Genomic DNA, 23,952 nt, shown 5'->3' on the forward strand with positions numbered 1-23,952 from the left:
TCCCCTCCCCACCCCCTAGCAATCCCTCCCCTCCCATCGCCTCCCCCGAGCATTACCTCCTCCTCCCCTCCCCCGAGCATTACCTCCCCCGAGCAGTCCCTCCCCTCCCCTCCCACCCCCTCCCCCGAGCAGTACCTCCCCTCCCCTCCCCTGAGCAGTCCCTCCCCTCCCCTTCCACCCCATCCCATCCCATCCCCTCCCCAGAGCAGTCCCTCCCCTCCCCTTCCACCCCATCCCATCCCCTCCCCAGAGCAGTACCTCCCCTCCCCTCCCCTGAGCAGTCCCTCCCCTCCCCTCCAATCCCCCCCCCTCCCCCGAGCAGTCGCTCCCCTCCCCTCCCCTCCCATCCCACCCCCTCCTCCCCCGAGCAGTCGCTCCCCTCCCCTCCCATCCCATCCCACCCCCTCCCCCGAGCAGTCCCTCCCCTCCCACCCCACCCCACCCCTTCCCCCGAGCATTACTTCCACTCCCATCCCCTCCCCTCCCTTCCCATTATGTCCCCCTCCCCCCGCCGAGCAGTCCCTCCCCTCCCATCCCCTCCCCTCCCCTCCCCTCCCCAGAGCAGTACCTCCCCTCCCCCCCTGAGCAATCCCTCCCCTCCCCTCCCACCCCCTCCCCCGAGCATTACTTCCACTCCCATCCCCTCCCCCCGCCGAGCAGTCCCTCCCCTCCCCTCCCCGAGCAGTCCCGTCCCTCCCCCGGGCAGTCCCGTCCCTCCCCTCCCCTCCCCTCCCCTGGGCGGGGGGGGGAGGTTGTATTTTCATTTTCGATTACAGGGGTTCCCAGACTTCTTCTAATTGGGATCCCCTTTGGTCTGTCATGACCCCCCCTTTTCGAATAACGAACATGTCAATTCAGATTGTATTGTTGTGTGAACATGAATAACAATGAGGAGGGGTTGCACACATGAGCAATTCATTACAAAGTGCTTCAGTTCACAAATACAAACTTTACATTCTATTCTATTCAGGTCAGTTTGGCAATACTGCCCCCTGCAGCATGGGAGGAGCAGGGGTTTGACATGACGCTAGGACACAGGGTCATGCGGGATACCTTCACTGTCTCTCTGTCTGTCTCACAAGGACCAGGCTGTAGTGCCAAGCAGTGCACGTTTCTGAAAGAGTGAGTGTGTGTGAGTGTGCTAGAGAGCAAGAGTCTGTGACTGTGGGCTAGGAGTGAGAGTGGGTTAGAGAGTGAGAGTGGGTGAAAGTGGGTGAGACAGTGAGAGTGGGTGACAGTGAGAGTGGGTGAAACAGTGAGAGTGGGAGTGGGTGTTATGGCTGCTTGTGTCACTCCTGCTCTGCTTTCACACATAGTTTGCTTCAGTGCTTCTTCTGCACCACCAGGGCCAGCAATCAGACTCCCAGTCTCATACTGGGACTTAGTGGGAGCTCAGCTGGACTCCCGCTGCACTGCTACGAGCTCCCAGTGACACGAGCGCTGGCTCACCCTCAACACCATCCTGCATCACGATGGTTCAGAAACCTTAACACATAGAAACTACGAAACAGCAAGTCCTGAAAACCACAATAAAAACTGCTGTCGTCTCAGGCCAGGGGCCAGGGGCCACAGAGCGGAGTGAAAGCGCTGCCCTGCCCTGCAGCCAGGAGGCAGCGCTAGAGAGCGGAGAGCACGAGGTCCTCCTGGGAGGGGTGAGTCCGCAGGGGGTGGGGGAGAGGGGGGTCTCCAGGGCTTAGGTCCATGGCTTCCCCCGAGGAGCTGAGCGGGAGGGAGGGGGACAGCGAGATGCCAGAGGAGGGGTCGGCAGAGCTAGCGAAGGTGCGGGGGGGCTTGGGCACCAGGTTGGGTTCGAACTGGGCCCGGGCCAGAATCTGCTGCTGCGAGTCCTGGTTCTGGGGGTCCGATCCCCGCCCCGACTCCTCCTCCTCCTCCTCCTCCTCCTCAGAGAGCTGGAACACGTCCCCCAGCGAGCCGTGGCGCGAGTCCAGGTTGAAGAGTCCATCGATGAACTCCGCGAACTCCAGCAGTGCCGGGCTGGGGGCCCCCGAGGAGGAGGAGGGGGGGCGGCCGTTCAGCAACTTCGCACCCGGAGACGCACTGGACTGGCTGAACCGGCCCGACTCCACTCCCTCGGAGGAGGCCCTCTGGTGGCTGGGAGGGGAGTGGGAGCTGTGGCTGGGGGTGGAATGGTACCTCCGGCTGTGTGCTGCCTCCTGCTTTCTGGGAGGGGAGGGGTTGAACAGGGACCCTGCTCCAGCAGGGTGGGGTGGAGAGTAGCCCTGGTTAAACAGTGCACCCGGCTGGCTGCTCCCAGTCGGGGAGTATGCCTGGTTGTACAGGGCGAGCGCAGTGTCTGGCTGGTCGGCGGCGAGCAGCTCTGTCCGGGAGCTGAGGGAGGGGTTCTCCTCAGGGATGGGGGGGTCGATATAGAAGCAGGGCCCCTCGTGCCTCTCGGGGAGGGGCCCCAGGCTGGGAGAGCCCCTGAAGGCTGCGGAGGAACGCCGGGAGTCCAGGCTGTACAGAGACTCGTTATCCGACAGGCTCTCCATCACCGCAAGGGGGGCTCTCCTCTCCCGCAGCTCCCCGGCCAGCCGCTCCCTCGCCCCCCTCAGCAGGGCCGACACGGGGTCCCGGAGGCAGGGGGGCGGGCGGAGTGGTGAGGCCGCCTCCGAGAAACCCTCCAGAGAGATCTCCGAGCGCGCACAGCTCCTGAGAGGAGAGACGGGCATCATTAGCACTGCCATCCTTCTCAACACTATTAGCAGCATCATCTCAGGAAGCATGTGCATCAACTGGGCATAAAATCAGGAGAGAACCAATGAGACAGAATTACAGCAAGGTGGAATCTCTCTCCCTCTTCCTCACCGGATGCTGCTGCTCCTGCGTGGCTGGGCAGGGGGCTGCTCCTGGGGGGGTCCCGGGGGGGGTCCCTGGTCCTGGTACAGTGTCTCCAGGTTCAGGTCCATCTCCGTGGGGCTCACCATGATCTTCGCAGCAGACAGCAGAGCCGTCTTCCCCAGGTTATAGTTCTCAAGGACCTGAGAGAGAGAGGGAGAGGGGAGAGAGAGAGAGAGAGAGAGAGAGGGGAGAGAGGGAGGAGAGGGGAGAGAGAGAGGAGACAGGGCAGGGAGAGATGTGTGTGAGTCTGAAAAGGGACGGGGTACCAAACCACTGACTGACCCAACAACTCAAAACACACAAAACCACAGCAATGACAAATAATCTTTATTTGATGAAAATATGAAAGAAAGTTAAAACAGATGAGATACAGAAACGTGTCGATTTCTCATGAAACTGGACGCTGCTCGGACATCCCTACAAAGGAGATGCTGCACGAGGGTGATCTGCCCTGCTTACAATCCCACTACCACACAAGAACACTGAAGCCCTGCTTACAATAATAATAATAATAATAATAATAATAATAATAATAATAATAATATGAAACTTTCACCTAGTGACCAGTCTGCTCAATCTCAGTGTGTAAGCACAGCACAGCACAGCACAGAAGGGTATAGTAAAACATATTGCAAAAAAACTTAGCAAACAGGTAAATTCATTATATAAACCTGTCCCAAAATTACTGCGGTAAATATTAAAACAAAACAAAAAAAAAAAAAACCACAACATTAAAAAACAGATCCCTCAGCCCAGATATTTCTCTGCAGGTACAGTGAATCTCCTGAGGAAATAATCAGTCAGTCTGCTCAGTTTGACAGAACACATTGAACCCGATCTCTGTGTGCGTCTCTCTCTCTCTCCACTGCAGCGATACCGCAGATCCACAGTAAATAGGTCAGTCTCCTCCAGTGGGATTGCAATAACACACAAGGACACACACTCTGCGATTCAGTGCAAACTCAAACGGCACTGCAGAGTCAGATTCAGGCTGGCGTATGCTGCAGCAATGTGTGAACAGCACAGGTATCCGCGTCGCTCTTGTGTGTTCCTTTCCCAGTTACAGCACTAGAACATTCTGCGTGTCCCTCATTATTCCCTCGCTATCTCCTCTCTGTCTCTCAGGGAATATTACCCGGGAGGTAACGTACAAAAGTCAATTTGCTGTGGAAAATCCACAAGCCCAGGGCAGTGAAGCCTGAGGGGGGGGGGGGGGGGGGGGAGTCTCTGGCTAGGTCAGAGCTGTGAGGTCCAGTCTTCTGCTTCGGACGGCTCTGAGCTGGGAGTGACGTCACTGTGTCTCTCCAACACCTACAACAACAACAGCGCAGAGTGCATGTGAGAGGGGGGGCTCCATACAGACAGCACGGCAAGAGTCAGCAGAACTGACCACCAGCACAGAGTGAAGAGAGACCAGGACTGAACACCAGCACAGAGAGTGAAGAGATACCAGGACTGACCACCAGCACAGAGAGTGAAGAGAGACCAGGAGACCAGGACTGACCACCAGCACAGAGAGTGAAGAGTGAGCAGGACTGACCACCAGCACAGAGTGAACAGTGACCAGGACTGACCACCAGCACAGAGAGTGAAGAGATACCAGGACTGACCACCAGCACAGAGAGTGAAAAGAGACCAGGAGACCAGGACTGACCACCAGCACAGAGTGAAGAGTGAGCAGGACTGACCACCAGCACAGAGTGAATAGTGACCAGGACTGACCACCAGCACAGAGAGTGAAGAGTGAGCAGGAGACCAGGACTGACCACCAGCACAGAGAGTGAAGAGTGAGCAGGACTGACCACCAGCACAGAGTGAATAGTGACCAGGACTGACCACCAGCACAGACAGTGAAGAGAGACCAGGACTGACCACCAGCACAGAGTGAAGAGATACCAGGACTGACCACCAGCACAGAGAGTGAAGAGAGACCAGGAGACCAGGACTGACCACCAGCACAGAGAGTGAAGAGTGAGCAGGACTGACCACCAGCACAGAGTGAATAGTGACCAGGACTGACCACCAGCACAAAGTGAAGAGTGACCAGGACTGACCACCAGCACAGAGAGTGAAGAGAGACCAGGACTGACCACCAGCACAGACAGTGAAGAGAGACCAGGACTGACCACCAGCACAGAGTGAAGAGTGAGCAGGACAGACCACTAGCACAGAGTGAATAGTGACCAGGACTGACCACCAGCACAGAGAGTGAAGAGAGACCAGGACTGACCACCAGCACAGAGTGAAGAGTGAGCAGGACTGACCACCAGCAGAGTGAAGAGAGACCAGGACTGGACCACCAAGCCAGCCAGGAGAGTGAAATGTGACCCCTGCTGACCACAAGCAAGAGGGGTATCTAAACTCAACAGGGCCCAGTGACCCAACCAAGGAAGCAGAGAAGAGAGTGACCACTGCTGACCACCAGAAACCTGAAGCAAGAAGGATGACCAAGACTGACCCACAAGCAACCAAAGTGACCAGGACTGACTGCCAGCAGGAGTGGACAGAGCAGGCCGAAGCTGGCCCGAGAGACAGACAGAGAGAGAGCAGCCAGCAGTCCGTCACCACACTGGTCTCTACACCTGCTATTCCCTCACCATGACCTGCACCCTGCCCTCTGAGTCCTCTCTCCCCTCCTCTCCCAGCCACTCACCCTGGTAAGCCCTTCCTCCCTCCCTCCCTCTCTCACCTTGTTCAGTCCGTTCATGACTATGTGGGGCATGTGCTCGTGCAGCATGGCTGGGGAGATGATGACCTCATCGAAAGCCTTGTTGTCCCCCCAGATAGCCGAGTAGGTGGGCTCCTCCTGACCACAGCAGCTGAGAGCGAGAGAAGGTTGTGTGTGTGTTAAGAGTGAGACAGTGATAGAGAGTGCTACGCAGAGTGCTATGCAGAGTGCCGTCTCACCAGCTCTCAGGGGGGTGGTTGTGCACCACGTGGATCACTCTGCCGGGGGGGTACAGGGGGGTGCTGGCGGACAGCGCGATGGTGAGGTCACTGGGGTGCGTCCACAGCCGGCTGTTAGGGACCGAGGTCACAGAGAGGTCATCGTTCAGCAGCTCCGACTTGGGGATGCACTTGGTCCCGCCCACGATGACACGCCACTGAGGGGGAGGAGCCAGAGACAGAACTACAGATACCTAATCACAAGCTCGTAGACAGAATTCAGTCATCCAATCACTGGCTAATTTACTACACCAGTCAGAACGTCAGGCACACGAGAAGAATCCATAAATCCAAACACTAAGCAGGCAAATGGGTTGCAAAGTGGAGTACTGTTTACTGAGGAGGGGACTGTTACACTATATAAACTAATGGGATTCTACGCACACTAATGCCTGATTCAACAGTTAACAGTGCGGTCGGACCCTGGACCCTTCACCCCTACCTTCGGCTTGTTGCTCTTCTGCAGAACTTCCAGCAGGTGGCGTCTGAACCCTTCCAGCTGAGACAGACCAATCCTGGGACACAAACAGAATTGTCATGGCAACCTGTGCAGAGTTTAACAAAACAGTGGAGGAGAGGAGAGGAGAGGAGAGGAGGGGCACTGACCTGGGAACCAGATCCTTCCCCAGAACCACCGAGGTGACAAACTCCTTGGAATACTCCATGGCATCCTCACTGCGAGAGAGGGGGAGAGATCTTAATGATGAGGATGATGACAATAATAATGATAATAACAATGATAATAATATATATTGACGATGAGGGTTCTCCCCCCGCTTACCTGAGCAGGCCCCCTGGTGGTGAGTAGGAGTAGCACTGCAGTGAGGGGTATGCGGGGCGGAGCAGGAAGGAGAGAATAGCGGCCGTGCCGGCGCCCAGCGAGTGCCCCACCACTACCAACCCGTAGTGCTTCGTACCGCGGCCCTGGGGTGAGAGAGAGGAATAAATACAGAACCACACACACATACAAACCCAGAACCACACACACAGACACACACACAAACCCAGAACCACACACACAAACACACACACAAACCCAGAACCACACACAAACACACACACAAACCCAGAACCACACACAAACACACACACAAACCCAGAACCACACACAAACACACACAAACCCAGAACCACACACACACACAAACCCAGAACCACACACACAAACCCAGAACCACACACACAAACACAAAACCACACACACACACACACACACAAACCCAGAACCACACACACACACACAAACCCAGAACCACACACACACACAAACCCAGAACCACACACACACACACAAACCCAGAACCACACACACACACAAACAAACCCAGAACCACACACAAACACACACAAACCCAGAACCACACACACACACAAACCCAGAACCACGCACACACAAACCCAGAACCACACACACACAAACCCAGAACCACACACACACAAACCCAGAACCACACATACAAACACACACACACAAACCCAGAACCACACACAAACACCCAGAACCACACACACACAAAGCTGCCTTACCAAGTCTCTGCCGAACGCCTGTGACAGGATCATCTCCTGCTCCAGCTTCTTCTTGATGTACTCGGCTGACAGGACCATCCCCTGAGAGAGGAAGAGAACATGCACTGTTAGCACAATCTCATCTAATACCCGTGTCTTAACCTGAGAACATCCCCCCTCTCTCTCCTCCGCCTTCTCTCCTCCACTCTCTTTCTCCCACCCTGCCCCTCTCTCTCTCTCTCTCCTCTCCCCGTCTCTCTCTCTTCTCTCCCCCCACTCTTTCCCCGTCTCTCTCCCTCTCTCCTCACCTTGTGCCCCAGCCAGGTTCCATGCTGCTCCTCCACAGGCAGCCTCTCTGCATCTCCAGTTAGGTCTGTCAGTGCATCCTGGGGAGAACCATTTACAACCAGTAACACCAGTGCTCCAAAACCAGGGATGTTGTGTAGCTGTGCTATGCTGTGTGCTGTGCTGTGATGTGTGATGTGTGATGTGTGATGTGTGCTGTGTTAGCTGTGTGCTGTGCTGGGCTGTGCTGGTCTGTGCTGGTCTGTGCTGTGATGTGTGCTGTGTGCCGTGTGCTTTGTGCTGTGACGTATGCTGTGTGCTGTGCTCTCATGCTGACTCTACCTTGGGGGACAGGGTTCCTCGGATGCTGATCACCACTTTCTTCTTCTCATGATCCACCGCCACAAAGAACGGAGTTTCATAAACCTTCAGAGAGAGGGGGGTAGAGTCATGCACAGTATCCTACAGGACATATAGACAGACAGGCAGGCAGACAGACACACAGACACACAGACAGTGCCCCACACTCACAGCATCATGGCAGGACGTGTACACTATCTCCACCCCGGCCAGATTCTCGTCCAGGAAGTGCCTCTTGATGGCGATCACGTTGCAGCTGCAGCAGTTATCATCCTCCACTGTGACTCCCGGGGAGAAGCGAGGCTGAGAGAGGGAGAGACACCTGGGGGAGGGGGAGCGGAGAGAGGGAGAGAGGGGGGGAGAAAGGGAGAGCGTGCTAATGACAAAATAAAAGAAAAAAAATGCTGCAGTACCCTTCTAGCCCCCCTGGGGGAGCTCTTCCAGTAATACATGCATATGCTGCAGAGTGCCAGCCTCCCACACACAGAGAGATACAGATAAACTCACAGACAGTGCTGGTACAGAGACAGGTACAGGTGGGGACAGACAAGTACAGGTACTCACGGGCAGGAGCTGACCAGTCTGCACAGTCCGCATGCTGGTTTCCTCATCAGGTACATGGGCCAGCCGTACGCTGCCAAAGCAAACAGCATGTAGTAACACACCTCCTTATACATCGCCATCTCCTGCTACACAGAGAGAGAGAGAGGGGGGGAGATGAGTACACTGGCACTGAGACACACTCACACAGAGACAGAGACAGAGACAGAGAGAGCGACCCGAGTACACTGGCACAGAGACAGAGACAGAGAGAGCGACCCGAGTACACTGGCACAGAGACAGAGACAGAGAGAGGGACCCGAGTACACTGGCACTGAGACACTTTGACACACTCACAGAGACAGACACACACCACTGTCCCGTCGGTACTCCCGACACACTTACAGAGTTCTTGAGGTTGAGGTATTTGGTGCTCCGGGTGACCGGCATTCCCGACAGGAAAGCCAGAATGTCGTTGTTCCCCTGGAAACAGACAGAGAGAGAGAGAGGGAGAGAGAGAGAGAGTTAACAAGAACAGGACTGACCCAGAGAACTGACCCCCCCCCCCCCCCACTCTCCGGCGCCCCCTACCTCGTCCAGCACGGCACTGCGCTTGGCACGTTGCTGCTGCCTCAGCAGGACCAGCCCTGCGATGATGTCAGAGGGAACGATATCCAGGTCACGGAAAAACTCAGCGAAGAGATTCGCAATCTCGCTGTACGCATCCTGCAGGGAGAGAGAGAGAGGGAGGGAGTGAGAGAGTGAGGGAGGGGAGTGAGAGAGTGTGAGGGAAGAGAGTGTGAGAGTGAGATAGTGAGGGAGAGTGAGTGGGAGGGAGTGAGAGAGGGAGGGAGGTTAGGGAGAGAGAGGGAGGGAGGAAAGAGAGAGTGTGAGAATGAGAGGGAGTGAGAGAGAGGGAGGGAAGGAGTGAGAGAGTGAGGGAGAGGAGGGAGAGAGGGAGGGGAGTGAGAGAGGGAGGAAGGGGAGGGAGAGGGAGAGAGTGAGGAGAGTGAGAGTGAGATAGTGAGGGAGAGGGAGGGATAGGCAGAGAGAAAGAGGGAGTGAGAGTGAGTGTGGAGGGAGGGGAGTGAGAGAGGGAGGTTAGGGAGAGAGAGGGTGAGGGAGAGAGTGAGAGGAGTGAGAGGGATGGACAGAGGGAGACAGTGAGGGGAGGGTGAGGGAGGTGAGTGAGAAGGAGGGAGGGAGGTGAATGAGAAGGAGGGAGGGAGGTGAGTGAGAAGGAGGGAGGGAGGTGAATGAGAAGGAGGGAGGGAGGTGAGTGAGAAGGAGGGAGGGAGGTGAGTGAGAAGGAGGGAAGGAGGGGAGGGTGAGGGAGGTGAGTGAGGGAGGGAGGGGAGTGAGGGAGGTGAGTGAGGGAGGGAGGTGAGTGAGGGAGGGAGGGGAGTGAGGGAGGGAGGGGAGTGAGGGAGGGTGCTGTACTCACAGACTGAGAGTCCTGGGCTCGAGAGCAGCACATGAACACCTTGAGTCTCCGAGTCCAGCTGCTGGCCTGGCCTTCCTCCAGCCGGTGCCTGGGGGAGGAGAGACAGTCAGGGGGAGAGACGGGAGCACAGCTCACTGCACACACACACAGTGTGCCAATCATGAAGCACGTGTTCCTACACTAGCTATCAATCAAATGAGTCACGATTCAGAAGCATGAGGATTGATGATCTCAGAGCCAGCTAATTCAATAGAGTCTAGTGTAGAGAACTCAGTGCTGTACTGGAGATCTGAGAGTCAGCTAATTCAATACAGTCTAGTGTAGAGAACTCAGTGCTGTACTGGAGATCTGAGAGCCAGCTAATTCAATAGAGTCTAGTGTAGAGAACTCAGTGCTGTACTGGGGATCTGAGAGCCAGCTAATTCAATACAGTCTAGTGTAGAGAACTCAGTGCTGTACTGGGGATCTGAGAGCCAGCTAATTCAATACAGTCTAGTGTAGAGAACTCAGTGCTGTACTGGGGATCTGAGAGCAAGCTAATTCAATACAGTCTAGTGTAGAGAACTCAGTGCTGTACTGGGGATCTGAGAGCCAGCTAATTCAATACAGTCTAGTGTAGAGAACTCAGTGCTGTACTGGGGATCTGAGAGCCAGCTAATTCAATACAGTCTAGTGTAGAGAACTCAGTGCTGTACTGGGGATCTGAGAGCAAGCTAATTCAATACAGTCTAGTGTAGAGAACTCTGTGCTGTACTGGGGATCTGAGAGCCAGCTAATTCAATACAGTCCAGTCTAGAGAACTCAGTGCTGTACTGGGGATCTGAGAGCCAGCTAATTCAATACAGTCTAGTATAGAGAACTCAGTGCTGTACTGGGTACCTGAGAGCCCCATCTCTCTCCTCTCACCTCAGATTGTAGGTCCGCAGATTTCTCTGCTTCCTCTTGGTCGCTCGCAGTTTGACAATGGTCCGCCCCGTAGGGTCAAAGGTGCACATCAGGGTGAAGCACATGCTGAAGATAACCAGCCAATTACAGGCCACGATTCCTTCAGGGACAGGAAGTGGAGGGGTCAGTAACAGACACACACAGTGACAGACATACTCCCTCTCTCTCTGTCTCTCTCTCACAGCCCGACACCGCAGCCTAACTCTGTAGCTCCTTACCTAGTGTGACGTTCTTGGCAGTGACATCATCGCATGGCCCGTAGTACTGAACCAACCAGCCAATCCCCACAATGGCATACACCAGCTCCACCAATAGGATCGCTGGAGAGAGAGGGGGAAGGAGGCGGGATGTTATAATAGTGATAACATAGATCAGTACAGTCACAGTGATTGAGTGTGTAAGAGAGGGAGGACAGGCAGGCAGGCTGACGTTTAGTGCTGTGCTGTGCTGTGCAGTGCTGTGCTGTGCTGTGCTGTGCTGTGCTGTGCTGTGCAGTGCAGTACAGTACTCACCCAGTCGGATGTACAGCACGTACTGCATGGACTCTCTGGGCTCGGTGTACAGGATGCTGCCCCTCATGCTCAGCCAGATGATGGCTCCCTCACAGATCAGGCAGCTCACCAGGATCCCCAGGTACCCCCGGCCGTGATCCACCAGCGTGAGCGAGCAGGACTGCCCCGGCCCATAACTGATCCCAAACAGAACCACGGACAGAACCACCAACCTGGGCAGAGACAGGGAGAAGACAGCCAAGTCAGAACAGAACCAGGGACAGGAGAGAGAGAGAGAAACCAGAGAAACCAGCTCTGCACTAGCCCATTCTTCTACCCTGATTTCACTCCCTGAGGATACAGGAACAATGCTGAATGGGAGGCAGCAGATCAATGGGAGCCATTGAAGGCAGGATGAGGTCTGAACTGGACCAGAAACAATCCCCTCTGTGTCTCCTCTCTCCCTCCCTTCTGACAGGCAGACAAGCAGGCAAGCATGAACAGACAGACAGGCATGCACAGACAGACAGGCATGCACAGACAGACAGGCATGCACAGACAGACAGACAGGCAGGCAGACAAACATGCACAGACAGACAGGCATGCACAGACAGACAGGCAGACAAACATGCACAGACAGGCAGTCAAGCATGCACAGACAGACAGACAGACGGATAAACAAACGTGCACAGACAGGCAGTCAAGCATGCACAGACAGACAGACAGACGGATAAACAAACGTGCACAGACAGACAGACAGGCAGGCAGGCAGGCAGGGTGTCTCACCAGACGGCGTGTAGCAGGAACAGAAAGAGTGCCGGCAGCACCAGGTCATCACTCCCCACTGACCAGCGCCTCCGAAACACGACCATCCCCGGCATGGTGCCTCCCAGCAATCACTGCCCTGAGGAGAGACAGAGAGAGAGCAAGGGGTGAGCAACGAGAGAGAGGGAGAGAGAGAACAAGGGGTGAGCAACGAGAGAGAGAGAGAGCAAGGGGTGAGCAACGAGAGAGAGAGAACAAGGGGTGAGCAACGAGAGAGAGAGAGCAAGGGGTGAGCAACGAGAGAGAGAGAGCAAGGGGTGAGCAACGAGAGAGAGAGAACAAGGGGTGAGCAACGAGAGAGAGAGAGCAAGGGGTGAGCAACGAGAGAGAGCGAGCAAGGGGTGAGCAACGAGAGAGAGAGAGCGAGCAAGGGGTGAGCAACGAGAGAGAGAGCAAGGGGTGAGCAACGAGAGAGAGAGTAAGGGGTGAGCAACGAGAGAGAGAGAGCAAGGGGTGAGCAACGAGAGAGAGAGAGCAAGGGGTGAGCAACGAGAGAGAGAGAGCAAGGGGTGAGCAACGAGAGAGAGAGAACAAGGGGTGAGCAACGAGAGAGAGAGAACAAGGGGTGAGCAACGAGAGAGAGAGAGAGAACAAGGGGTGAGCAACGAGAGAGAGAGAGAGCAAGGGGTGAGCAACGAGAGAGAGAACAAGGGGTTAATGAGAGAGAGAACAAGGGGTGAGCAACGAGAGAGAGAACAAGGGGTTAATGAGAGAGAGAACAAGGGGTGAGCAACGAGAGAGAGAACAAGGGGTTAATGAGAGAGAGAACAAAGGGTTAACAACCAGAGACAGAGAACAAGGGGTTAACAACGAGAGAGAGCGAGAACAAGGGGTTAACAACGAGAGAGAGCGAGAACAAGGGGTTAACAATGAGAGAGAGCAAGAGAGTGAGAACAAGGGGTTAACAACCAGAGACAGAGAACACGGGGTTAACAACGAGAGAGAGCGAACCAGGGGTTAACAACGAGAAAGAGCGAGAGAGAGAGAGAGAGAGAGAGGAGAGGTCGAGACAGAGACAGAGATTCACTTCCTGACACAGTGTGAAAAATATAAAAACATAAGGGACATTTTCTTCCCCAAATTCTGTGATTTAGTCCCAGAATTCCCAAAAATGTGTGATACCCAGAAGCTGTCAATCCTGCTGGGGGAAGACAAACACACAGCCAGACTGGCTGGTCAATACGTGGAGACCTGTCATAGCCTGAGAGACAGACCGTGAACACATCACACTAGAGAGGGAAAAGAGAGAGGGAGGGAGGGAGGGATTCTGTTTAATTGAGGGAGGGGGGATTCTGTTTAATAGAGGGAGGGGGGATTCTGTTTAATATAGAGGGGGAAGGGGGTACTGTTTGATATAGAGGGGAAGGGAGGGATTCTGTTTACTGTATTAATATAGAGGGAGGAGGGATACTGTTAGTATTAAAAAAAAATATTTGTCTGTATATTTGAGTCGGTTATGCCATGTATGTGCTTTGGCAACACAATTATTTTTATTGTCATGCCAATAAAGCCAATTTGAATTTGAATTTTGAGAGAGAGAAGATATTAAAAGATGCTTTTTCTGTATATATTTTAGTTGTTCATGCCATGTATGTGCTTTCTTGTCGTGCTAATAAAGCAAATTTGAATTTGAGAGAGCGCGAAAAAGAGAGACCCGAGTACAGACCCGTCTCCTCTCTCTCATCCTGTTCTCTCCTCTCGCTCATCCAAACTCAAACTCAAATTCAAATTCAAATTCAAAAAATGCTTTATTGGCATGACAAAATGAAATGGAGTTTTGCCAAAGCAATTCAACAATGAACATTATCACAAAACAGTCCAGACAATACAATACAACAACAACCCTCCCATTTCCCTCCCTCCCTCTCTGTATTTACAGTGGACATGGGTGCGCATGAGTGCCTGGTCCCCGTGCTCCAGGGTGTCTACACCAGGGTCTGTCTCTCTGGCTGTGGCAGAGAGACATCCTGTTCTCTCCTCTCTCACTCATCCTGTTCTCTCTCCTCTCTCACTCATCCTGTTCTCTCTCCTCTCTCATCCTGTTCTCTCTCCTCTCTCACTCATCCTGTTCTCTCCTCTCTCTCATCCTGTTCTCTCTCCTCTCTCTCATCCTGTTCTCTACTCTCTCTCTCTCATCCTGTTCTCTCTCCTCTCTCACTCATCCTGTTCTCTCTCCTCTCTCTCATCCTGTTCTCTCTCCTCTCTCACTCATCCTGTTCTCTCTCCTCTCTATCATCCTGTTCTCTCTCCTCTCTCTCTCATCCTGTTCTCTCTCCTCTCTCTCATTCTGTTCTCTCTCCTCTCTCTCTCATCCTGTTCTCTCTCCTCTCTCTCATCCTGTTCTCTCTCCTCTCTCTCATCCTGTTCTCTCTCCTCTCTCTCATCCTGTTCTCTCTCCTCTCTCTCATCCTGTTCTCTCCTCTCTCATCCTGTTCTCTCTCCTCTCTCATCCTGTTCTCTCTCATCCTGTTCTCTCCTCTCTCTCGCTCATCCTGTTCTCTCTCCTCTCTCTCATCCTGTTCTCTCCTCTCTCTCATCCTGTTCTCTCTCCTCTCTCGCTCATCCTGTTCTCTCTCCTCTCTCATCCTGTTCTCTCTCATCCTGTTCTCTCTCCTCTCTCTCATCCTGTTCTCTCCTCTCTCTCATCCTGTTCTCTCTCCTCTCTCTCATCCTGTTCTCTCCTCTCTCTCATCCTGTTCTCTCCTCTCTCTCTCATCCTGTTCTCTCCTCTCTCATCCTGTTCTCCCTCATCCTGTTCTCTCCTCTCTCTCGCTCATCCTGTTCTCTCTCCTCTCTCTCATCCTGTTCTCCTCTCTCTCATCCTGTTCTCTCTCATCCTGTTCTCTCTCCTCTCTCTCATCCTGTTTTCTCTCCTCTCTCTCTCATCCTGTTCTCTCTCCTCTCTCATCCTGTTCTCTCTCTCATCCTGTTCTCTCCTCTCTCTCATCCTGTTCTCTCCTCTCTCTCATCCTGTTCTCTCCTCTCTCGCTCATCCTGTTCTCTCCTCTCTCGCTCATCCTGTTCTCTCTCCTCTCTCATCCTGTTCTCTCTCCTCTCTCTCATCCTGTTCTCTCTCCTCTCTCTCATCCTGTTCTCTCTCCTCTCTCGCTCATCCTGTTCTCTCTCCTCTCTCTCATCCTGTTCTCTCTCCTCTCTCGCTCATCCTGTTCTCTCTCCTCTCTCATCCTGTTCTCTCTCCTCTCTCTCTCATCCTGTTCTCTCTCCTCTCTCTCTCATCCTGTTCTCTCTCCTCTCTCTCTCATCCTGTTCTCTCTCCTCTCTCTCATCCTGTTCTCTCTCCTCTCTCGCTCATCCTGTTCTCTCTCCTCTCTCGCTCATCCTGTTCTCTCTCCTCTCTCTCTCATCCTGTTCTCTCTCCTCTCTCTCATCCTGTTCTCTCTCCTCTCTCTCATCCTGTTCTCTCTCCTCTCTCATCATGTTCTCTCTCCTCTCTCTCATCATGTTCTCTCTCCTCTCACTCATCCTGATCTCTCCTCTCCCACACACTCTTTCCTTCTCGCTGTCTCTTTTTCTGCCTCTCTCACTCCCATCTCTTTCTCTTGTGCATTTTAAACTTATTTTTTCCTCTCTTCACTTCTCTCTCGACGCAGTTCCCCCCACTCCAGACATACAGACAATGACATGCACACAGGCTGGGAACACACAAATCCAGCAGGGAATTTCTCCTGGAATCACCTCCTAAAATTCCCGAACGATGATGTAATGCCGGAAAAACTGAGCAGCCAGCAAGGAACAAAAAAAAAAAAAAAACCAGAGCAGCTCAGTTTCCACGGCAACAATACTCATTACTTTAGCTGTATTCCGTTGAATCATCGCTATTTTGAAACCACGAAAACCAAACCACTGCTGTCACAACCATATTACACAGCAGCAGCCCAAACACTGTCTCTCAGGACACTGTGGCAGAATACCATGATCTTGACAGTATGATCGTCATTATTGTATTTTTATTAACTGGGTTGGGAGTGTTTGCATTCAAACGTACTGAAACACAGTTCATTATGAGAAGCGTGTGGTTAACTGCACTGTGCCGTGCCTTTGGTGTTGTTTCACAATACAAACTAGAAATAGCTCTATTTCAACACAGCGTAATGGAAGTACCACAATTCCTCTTTGCCCCTCCCTGCCCTGGAAAGCTACGAGTCAGAAAGAGAGAGTCTGTCTCGATCTCTCTCTCATGAAGCTGGGAGTGAGAGCAGCTTTCTCCCCCTCCCCCTCCCCCCACAATTCTGAATGGCTCAGAGCGTTTGAGCACAATCCCGACTCCTCTCTCGGGTGTGTCACTGCCTACCTGACAGACAGGTAAGGTGACATTGCAGCAGCCATAAAGACACAGAGGAGAGGAGATGCAAACACATTTCTGATCCCTGCTGATTGGTAAACAGCTCCTAACTTCAACCACTTATAGATGAGCTTTCATAAAAAACTGCATGAATGGGAGGGAGTCAGTCGGACAGCAGAGCTTGTATGGTTCCTAGCAGCTGAATGAGCTCAGAACTTTGTCAAGTCGGGTCTTAAAGGTTCCCAGTAACTCACCCAGCCCAGGACAGCAACACTGACACACCCAGCCCAGGACAGCAACACTGACACACCCAGCCCAGGACAGCAACACTGACACACCCAGCCCAGGACAGCAGCACTGACACACCCAGCCCAGGACAGCAGCACTGACACACCCAGCCCAGGACAGCAGCACTGACACACCCAGCCCAGGACAGCAGCACTGACACACCCAGCCCAGGACAGCAGCACTGACACACCCAGCCCAGGACAGCAACACTGACACACCCAGCCCAGGACAGCAACACTGACACACCCAGCCCAGGACAGCAGCACTGACACACCCAGCCCAGGACAGCAGCACTGACACACCCAGCCCAGGACAGCAGCACTGACACACCCAGCCCAGGACAGCAGCACTGACACACCCAGCCCAGGACAGCAACACTGACACACCCAGCCCGGGACAGCAGCACTGACACACCCAGCCCGGGACAGCAGCACTGACACACCCAGCCCGGGACAGCAACACTGACACACCCAGCCCGGGACAGCAGCACTGACACACCCAGCCCAGGACAGCAGCACTGACACACCCAGCCCAGGACAGCAACACTGACACACCCAGCCCAGGACAGCAACACTGACACACCCAGCCCAGGACAGCAGCACTGACACACCCAGCCCAGGACAGCAGCACTGACACACCCAGCCCAGGACAGCAACACTGACACACCCAGCCCAGGACAGCAGCACTGACACACCCAGCCCGGGACAGCAACACTGACACACCCAGCCCGGGACAGCAGCACTGACACACCCAGCCCGGGACAGCAGCACTGACACACCCAGCCCGGGACAGCAGCACTGACACACCCAGCCCGGGACAGCAGCACTGACACACCCAGCCCGGGACAGCAACACTGACACACCCAGCCCGGGACAGCAGCACTGACACACCCAGCCCGGGACAGCAACACTGACACACCCAGCCCAGGACAGCAGCACTGACACACCCAGCCCGGGACAGCAACACTGACACACCCAGCCCGGGACAGCAACACTGACACACCCAGCCCAGGACAGCAGCACTGACACACCCAGCCCGGGACAGCAGCACTGACACACCCAGCCCGGGACAGCAGCACTGACACACCCAGCCCAGGACAGCAACACTGACACACCCAGCCCGGGACAGCAACACTGACACACCCAGCCCGGGACTGCAACAGTACAGGATAAACCAGCCGTGACACACCCTGCCTGGTGCATTAGAGGCGGATTAGCAGTGCTGTGTGCGAGTGTGTCAGTCTGTGTATTGAAACATATTTTAATATTTTAATGAGCTATTCACTTTAAGTTTTAAAATATAGCCTCTTAAGAATTTTACTTAAGAATAGTGCAATTGTTTTTTTAATATGAAGAGCATTGGCCAGCAGCACTTACTAACTGGATTCCCAGTAACCCCAGTAACGCAGTCTCCTCCCAGTAACAGCTCCCAAAGCGGCGAGACCAGTGCCTCCCTGACACGCTGCTGATTGGGAATAAAGAACTTCCTGTGCCCTTGGGGTCACGGCGGGGTCAGTGCGCTCTGTGTCCTCTTGCCGTCTCCATGGCGACTGCGGATCCAGCGCAGCACAATGCAGATCACATTCACAGGGAAACAGGAGCGTGAAAAACACAGGCTGAGCACAAGAAGAGACAGAACGAGGGGGAGAGGAGAAGAGAGAGAGAGAGAGAGAGAGGACAAACTCACTTCAGAGTCACAGAAAGTAGGACAGCCTCTCCCTGCACTAATTACTGACCCTGCTGAGCAGCGTGTGTGTGTCTCAGTGCGTGCGTGTGTGTGTCTCAGTGTGTGCGTGTGTCTCAGTGTGTGTGCGTGTGTCTCAGTGTGTGTCTCAGTGTGTGTGTGATTACATGCTGTAGGTCACAATGAAGGCTCTCTCTCCGAGCTCATGTCTCATCACAACAGCCCCTCGATCCAGCTTCTCCAACATGAAGAGGTCTGGGTACCTTTGCAGCTCTGGGTCTCAATATGTGACCAGTCAGCTGATTAAGGGATCAGTGACACAGAGGAAGAGACTGGGGCCCCAAGTCAAACCATTGTGGAAGCACAACTGCAGGCACACACACACACACAGCCCCCCACTCACGCCTCCCTCCAAGTCCTCAGCTCTAACCACTAGACCACACTGCCTTCCTCCTCCCAGTCCCTCAGCTCTAACCACTAGACCACACTGCCTCCCTCCCTCCCAGGGAGGGAGAGCAGGAGAGAGGGAGGGAGAGGGAGAGAGGGAGGGAGGGAGAGGGAGGGAGAGGGAGAGAGGGAGAGAGAGAGGGAGGATGAGAGGGAGAGAGGGAGGGAGAGGGAGGGAGGGAGAGAGGGGGAAAGTGATATTTTTAACATGATTAGGGATAGGATTAATTAGAGTTTAAATGGATCACAGTGCTTTAAAGCTAATCTCAATAAAGCAGCCTTTCCACTGTGCTGGCAGAGACAGAGCGGTAAAGAGGGAGAGAGGGAGAGAGGGGCAGGTACTGAACTGGTACTGCCACAGAGAGAGGGAGAGGAGAGAGGGGCAGGGTTACTGAACTGGCACTGCCACAGAGAGAGGGAGAGGGAGAGAGGGGCAGGGTTACTGAACTGGCACTGCCACAGAGAGAGGGAGAGGGAGAGAGGGGCAGGGTTACTGAACTGCACTGCCACAGAGAGAGGGAGAGGGAGAGAGGGGCAGGGTTACTGAACTGGCACTGCCACAGAGAGAGAGAGAGAGAGAGAGAGGGAGAGAGGGGCAGGGTTACTGAACTGGCACTGCCACAGAGAGAGGGAGAGAGGGGCAGGTTACTGAACTGGTACTGCCACAGAGAGAGAGAGAGAGAGAGAGAGAGAGGGGCAGGGTTACTGAACTGGTACTGCCACAGAGAGAGGGAGAGAGGGGCAGGGTTACTGAACTGGCACTGCCACAGAGAGAGGGAGAGGGAGGGAGGGAGAGGAGAGAGAGAGAGAGAGAGAGGGGCAGGTTACTGAACTGGTACTGCCACAGAGAGAGGGAGAGGGAGAGGGAGAGGGAGAGAGAGGGGCAGGTTACTGAACTGGTACTGCCACAGAGAGAGGGAGAGAGAGAGAGAGAGAGAGAGAGAGAGGGGGGGCAGGTTACTGAACTGGTACTGCCACAGAGAGAGGGAGAGAGAGAGAGAGAGAGAGGGAGAGAGAGAGGGGGGCAGGTTACTGAACTGGTACTGCCACAGAGAGAGGGAGAGAGAGAGGAGAGAGGAGAGAGAGAGAGAGAGAGAGGGGGGCAGGTTACTGAACTGGTACTGCCACAGAGAGAGGGAGAGAGAGAGAGAGAGAGAGAGAGAGAGAGAGAGGGGGGCAGGTTACTGAACTGGTGGGGGAGAGTCCCTGTGTTAATGAACGCCCAGTTGCTCGCTTGTGCAGCGCAGTTGTCAGAATGTACTGTCGTCTGCACCAGTGAAGAGAGAGCCTGCGTTTATATGTACACTTCCTCCCGCTCCCCACGGACAGCTGTCAATACACAATGTCATTACCTCTCACGCAAAACAAACACACACATCAATATAATGCATTATACATATGTATACCGGGCATCGACTTGTTGCAGCTCTAACACCACCGCTCGTTGCAACGCAAACCTAGTGCATCCGCCACTGACAGGAACCGAACAGAACATAATACTAGTGTAAGAACTGTTGTGGACACGTTCAGCTATGTGTGATTGACGCAGGGAGTGTTCAGCTAACGAGAGAGAGAGGAGAGAGAGAGAGAGAGAGAGAGAGAGAGAGAGAGAGAGAGAGAGAGAGAGAGAGAGAGAGAGAGAGAGAGAGAGAGAGAGAGAGAGAGAGAGAGAGAGAGAGATGAGAGAGAGAGAGAGAGAGAGAGAGAGAGAGAGAGAGAGAGAGAGAGAGAGAGAGAGAGAGAGAGAGAGAGAGAGAGAGAGAGAGAGAGAGAGAGAGAGTAAAGAAAATGGTGACTGCTCTTGTTCGGTTCTGTGTCAGATCTGATTTAAATAAACCTGACAAGTGTTTAATGGACCAGCCTCGTCGGGTTCCCTTTAAACACCAATATTCAACGCTACAATAATAATAATAATAATAGTAATAGTAATAATAATAATAATAATAATTACACACTTGCTATAGTACCCGGAATATGTACTGGTTAATTACTCGGCGCAGTTGCGCACATCGACCATGTTATTTAGGGCAGTACAGTGTTTATGGTAGCGCCGTGCTGAACATCCTGCAGTATCTTCCATCCAAAGTGATTATAGTCATTTAAAAAAAATACATACGCAGGACTCGAAGGCGAGCAACAGAAGCGCGGGGTTGAAAAAGCATCTGGTAACATTAAATATTGATAGTGTAGGTGCAGTTTAAACTCGACAGTAGCTGCACGGCGTGCTTCATAAAAACGCCGCATTCATTATTAATGATATTATATCGTATTATCTAATTGAGTGAGCGACGCGCGCTGTATAGCGGCTGCTGGGTCACGGGTTTCCTATGATAATAAATACATTAATTGATTAATTAAGCGTGGACACACACCAGTCATCACATTACAGTACATGCACACACTGTCATATTGACCGGCCTGCACCCCGCACCCCTCCCTCTGCCGAGCCCCTCTCCCTCCACCTCTCTCACCTGTTTTGCGCTGAACGATCCCCGAGTCCCGATGCTGTGATCCAATCTCCATCACAGCCGTCCCGATCCCCCGAACCGTGACGCGGTCTATTCAACCCCTCCGAACCGAACCGAGCCGAAACCTTCACCGAACTCGAGTCCCTTCGGCTTTCTCCGATCTCGGTTTCCAAAAAAATATATATTTATTTAATTATGTACAGCACCGGCACGTATATGTAACGTAGTACTAGCATCGCATTTCGTTTTTATCCCCGCTGTATAGGCAAGCCTGTATGAATTGTACAGAAGAAAAAAAAAATATTTAAGATGTGCGCTGCCAGTATCCCCCCTTCCTCTGTTCCCTTTAACGTAACGGACCCGAATAACAGTTACTGCAATAATACATGGTGCCGGACGGTGATCCTCTTTCCCTGTTTTTTTTGGGAAGAGCGGAAGGAGAGCTGTGCTGTCTTTCTGTGGCTCTGCAGTCCGAATCCGCAGAAGCAGCTGAGCGCTCAGTCAGTATCGCTCTTCAGTACCTCTCGCCCCCAAACCCAGCTGTCGTGCGATGCTTTTCCGCTTTTTCCGCAGCTCTGCTCTGGCGCTGCTTCCTGCACATACAGGCACGGGGGGGAAGGAAAGACACAATAAATAAATATATAAATCACAGCACTTCGTGAATACAGAAGAGACTCCGCAACGGGGACGTGGGAGGGCGGCGCTGAACGTGGTTTTACATCATTTCCTGGGGTCACACCACGCCCGGGTATTACGCTGGCTCTTGTACAGAAGTGGGAGCGACGCGTCACCTGTATGCTGCTTGGATTCTTTTTTTTAGGATGGCTGATTTTGGAGAATGTGTTTTTTGAGACGAAGCTGCGTGGTTTCCAGCGCGAGTAGACGTTTCTGGTGCTGCGCTTCCATGTTGGGACGCAGACTAAATAGGGTGCCCGCAATGTAGAATGAACGGGTTTGTAAAATAGACTTTAAGCAATCTGGCCTGTGTTAAACACACTGTGCATCCCTACACCTCATCAACAAGGGAGTGCTGAAAGCCGGGGCTGGGTGCAGTGTGAGTTTCAAACACTGGGAGGAATGCTAGGATTGCATAATGCAACGATCATTCAAAATGCAAAACCTTTAAAACTGCAACACACTCTCCCCTTGTTCAGTTAGGGCTGCGTGTTTGTAGATGGTAATTAAGCTGTAACACCTGGACTGGTTCGATCTGCTCTGAATGGGAGTTTTACTGATCTCTCCCTACACCCCCACTCGACCTCTCCGCTCCGCCTGCACTAGAAGACTAGCTCTACCTCCGCTACGCTCCCCTGCCTCCAAAGCCCGCTCCGCAGTGGTGGAATGACCTTCCTACAGATGTCAGGACTGCCCAGTCCCTGACCACATTCCGGCGCCTCCTTAAGACTCACCTCTTCAAACAGCACCTGTAGAACTCATCTGTTTTATCCTGGGACACTATCACCCTTCATGTAAATGTGCTTTATTTTGCTCTTATCAGCCCCTATTTTATTGCATTTAATCCTGTACTTCAGAATACTGTAATCTGCCAAGTTTTTAACCTGTAGTACTGTGTATTTAATCACATCCTGATGTAACTATCACTATTTAATCATATCCTGATGTAACTATCACTATTATCTGCTGTATTATTGAATTGTGGTTTGTCAAACTTGTACTTTACTTGAACAAAAGTTATTGTATTTCTTGCTCTTATTGTATTACTTGTATTGTAACGCTTGAAATGTTTTTGCTTACGATTGTAAGTCGCCCTGGATAAGGGCGTCTGCTAAGAAATAAATAATAATAATAATAATAATAATACTGGAATCTCATTAAAACAACCTTGCCCTGCAGTACCACACGGCCCCACAAGATGACGCTGTAAGACTGCAGTAGAGACAGATGCAGCTTTGTCATTTCAGGGAGATTCACTCCAATGGTCTCGCTGCAATCACACCATGTGACCTACAGCAATGGAACGAGATCATTCAGTATTCTTCGTTGCTAATATGTAACATGCGGTGCCATAGCAATTACAAAGACGTTTTGCACAACAGAAAAATGAATATGTCTCAATATCTGATAGAAGTACTGAAAGATGTTTTACAAACCACATGTATTGTTTTTGCATTGTGATTTTAAATCTAAATTTAAAATCCAAATGATCATCATGTTCTGCAGTGACTCATTATTCCAGCAGAGGCAACATGAGACTGCAGGACAGAATCTGATAGACTCCTATAGACTGACAGACTGTGACAGTCTCTGATACGCTCTGATACTCTCTGATAGACTCTGATACTCTCTGATAGACTCTGATACTCTCTGATAGACTCTGATACGCTCTGATACTCTCTGATAGACTCTGATACTCTCTGATACTCTCTGATAGACTCTGATACTCTGATACGCTCTGATATACTCTGATACTCTCTGATAGACTCTGATACGCTCTGATACTCTCTGATACTCTCTGATAGACTCTGATACTCTCTGATAGACTCTGATACGCTCTGATAGACTCTGATACGCTCTGATAGACTCTGATACGCTCTGATACTC

The 23,952-nt window shown here is 52.7% G+C and overlaps 1 protein-coding gene across 3 annotated transcripts; it reads right to left on the minus strand.

Moving 5' to 3' along the window:
* Window positions 1–692: 692 nt before the first annotated feature.
* dagla (diacylglycerol lipase, alpha) lies at window positions 693–22,406 on the minus strand. Of its 3 annotated transcripts, none has more exons than XM_059003060.1 (21): window positions 21,394–22,406; window positions 18,169–18,407; window positions 12,163–12,280; window positions 11,398–11,609; window positions 11,104–11,205; window positions 10,847–10,985; window positions 9,941–10,028; window positions 9,088–9,222; window positions 8,902–8,979; window positions 8,521–8,642; window positions 8,128–8,278; window positions 7,939–8,022; window positions 7,620–7,697; window positions 7,333–7,413; window positions 6,587–6,729; window positions 6,412–6,480; window positions 6,248–6,320; window positions 5,767–5,963; window positions 5,549–5,678; window positions 2,827–2,999; window positions 693–2,670 (listed from the first exon to the last, which is right to left on the minus strand). In XM_059003060.1, the coding sequence occupies exons 3-21, from the start codon at window positions 12,255–12,257 to the stop codon at window positions 1,617–1,619; spliced, it is 3,204 nt and encodes a 1,067-aa protein (XP_058859043.1). In that variant the 5' UTR covers window positions 12,258–12,280; window positions 18,169–18,407; window positions 21,394–22,406; the 3' UTR covers window positions 693–1,616. The 3 variants fall into 3 exon arrangements, with proteins under 3 accessions (XP_058859043.1, XP_033913512.3, XP_034762756.2); XM_034057621.3 differs by having other exon boundaries at window positions 8,521–8,645; XM_034906865.2 differs by lacking the exon at window positions 18,169–18,407 and having other exon boundaries at window positions 8,521–8,645.
* Between the last annotated feature and the right edge of the window lie 1,546 nt (window positions 22,407–23,952).

The sequence above is a fragment of the Acipenser ruthenus genome, chromosome 28, assembly GCF_902713425.1.
Source record: "Acipenser ruthenus chromosome 28, fAciRut3.2 maternal haplotype, whole genome shotgun sequence".
Classification (NCBI taxonomy): Eukaryota; Metazoa; Chordata; class Actinopteri; order Acipenseriformes; family Acipenseridae; genus Acipenser; species Acipenser ruthenus.

Excerpts from the sequence above, each read along its gene's own strand:
- dagla (XM_034906865.2), bottom strand. The coding sequence starts at position 12,257 with ATGCCGGGGATGGTCGTGTTTCGGAGGCGCTGGTCAGTGGGGAGTGAT. Across the intron at positions 8,980-9,087 it reads GCAGTGCCGTGCTGGACGAG|GGGAACAACGACATTCTGGC; the intron begins GTAGGGGGCGCC and ends GTCTGTTTCCAG. Across the intron at positions 6,321-6,411 it reads GGGAAGGATCTGGTTCCCAG|GATTGGTCTGTCTCAGCTGG; the intron begins GTCAGTGCCCCT and ends TTTGTGTCCCAG.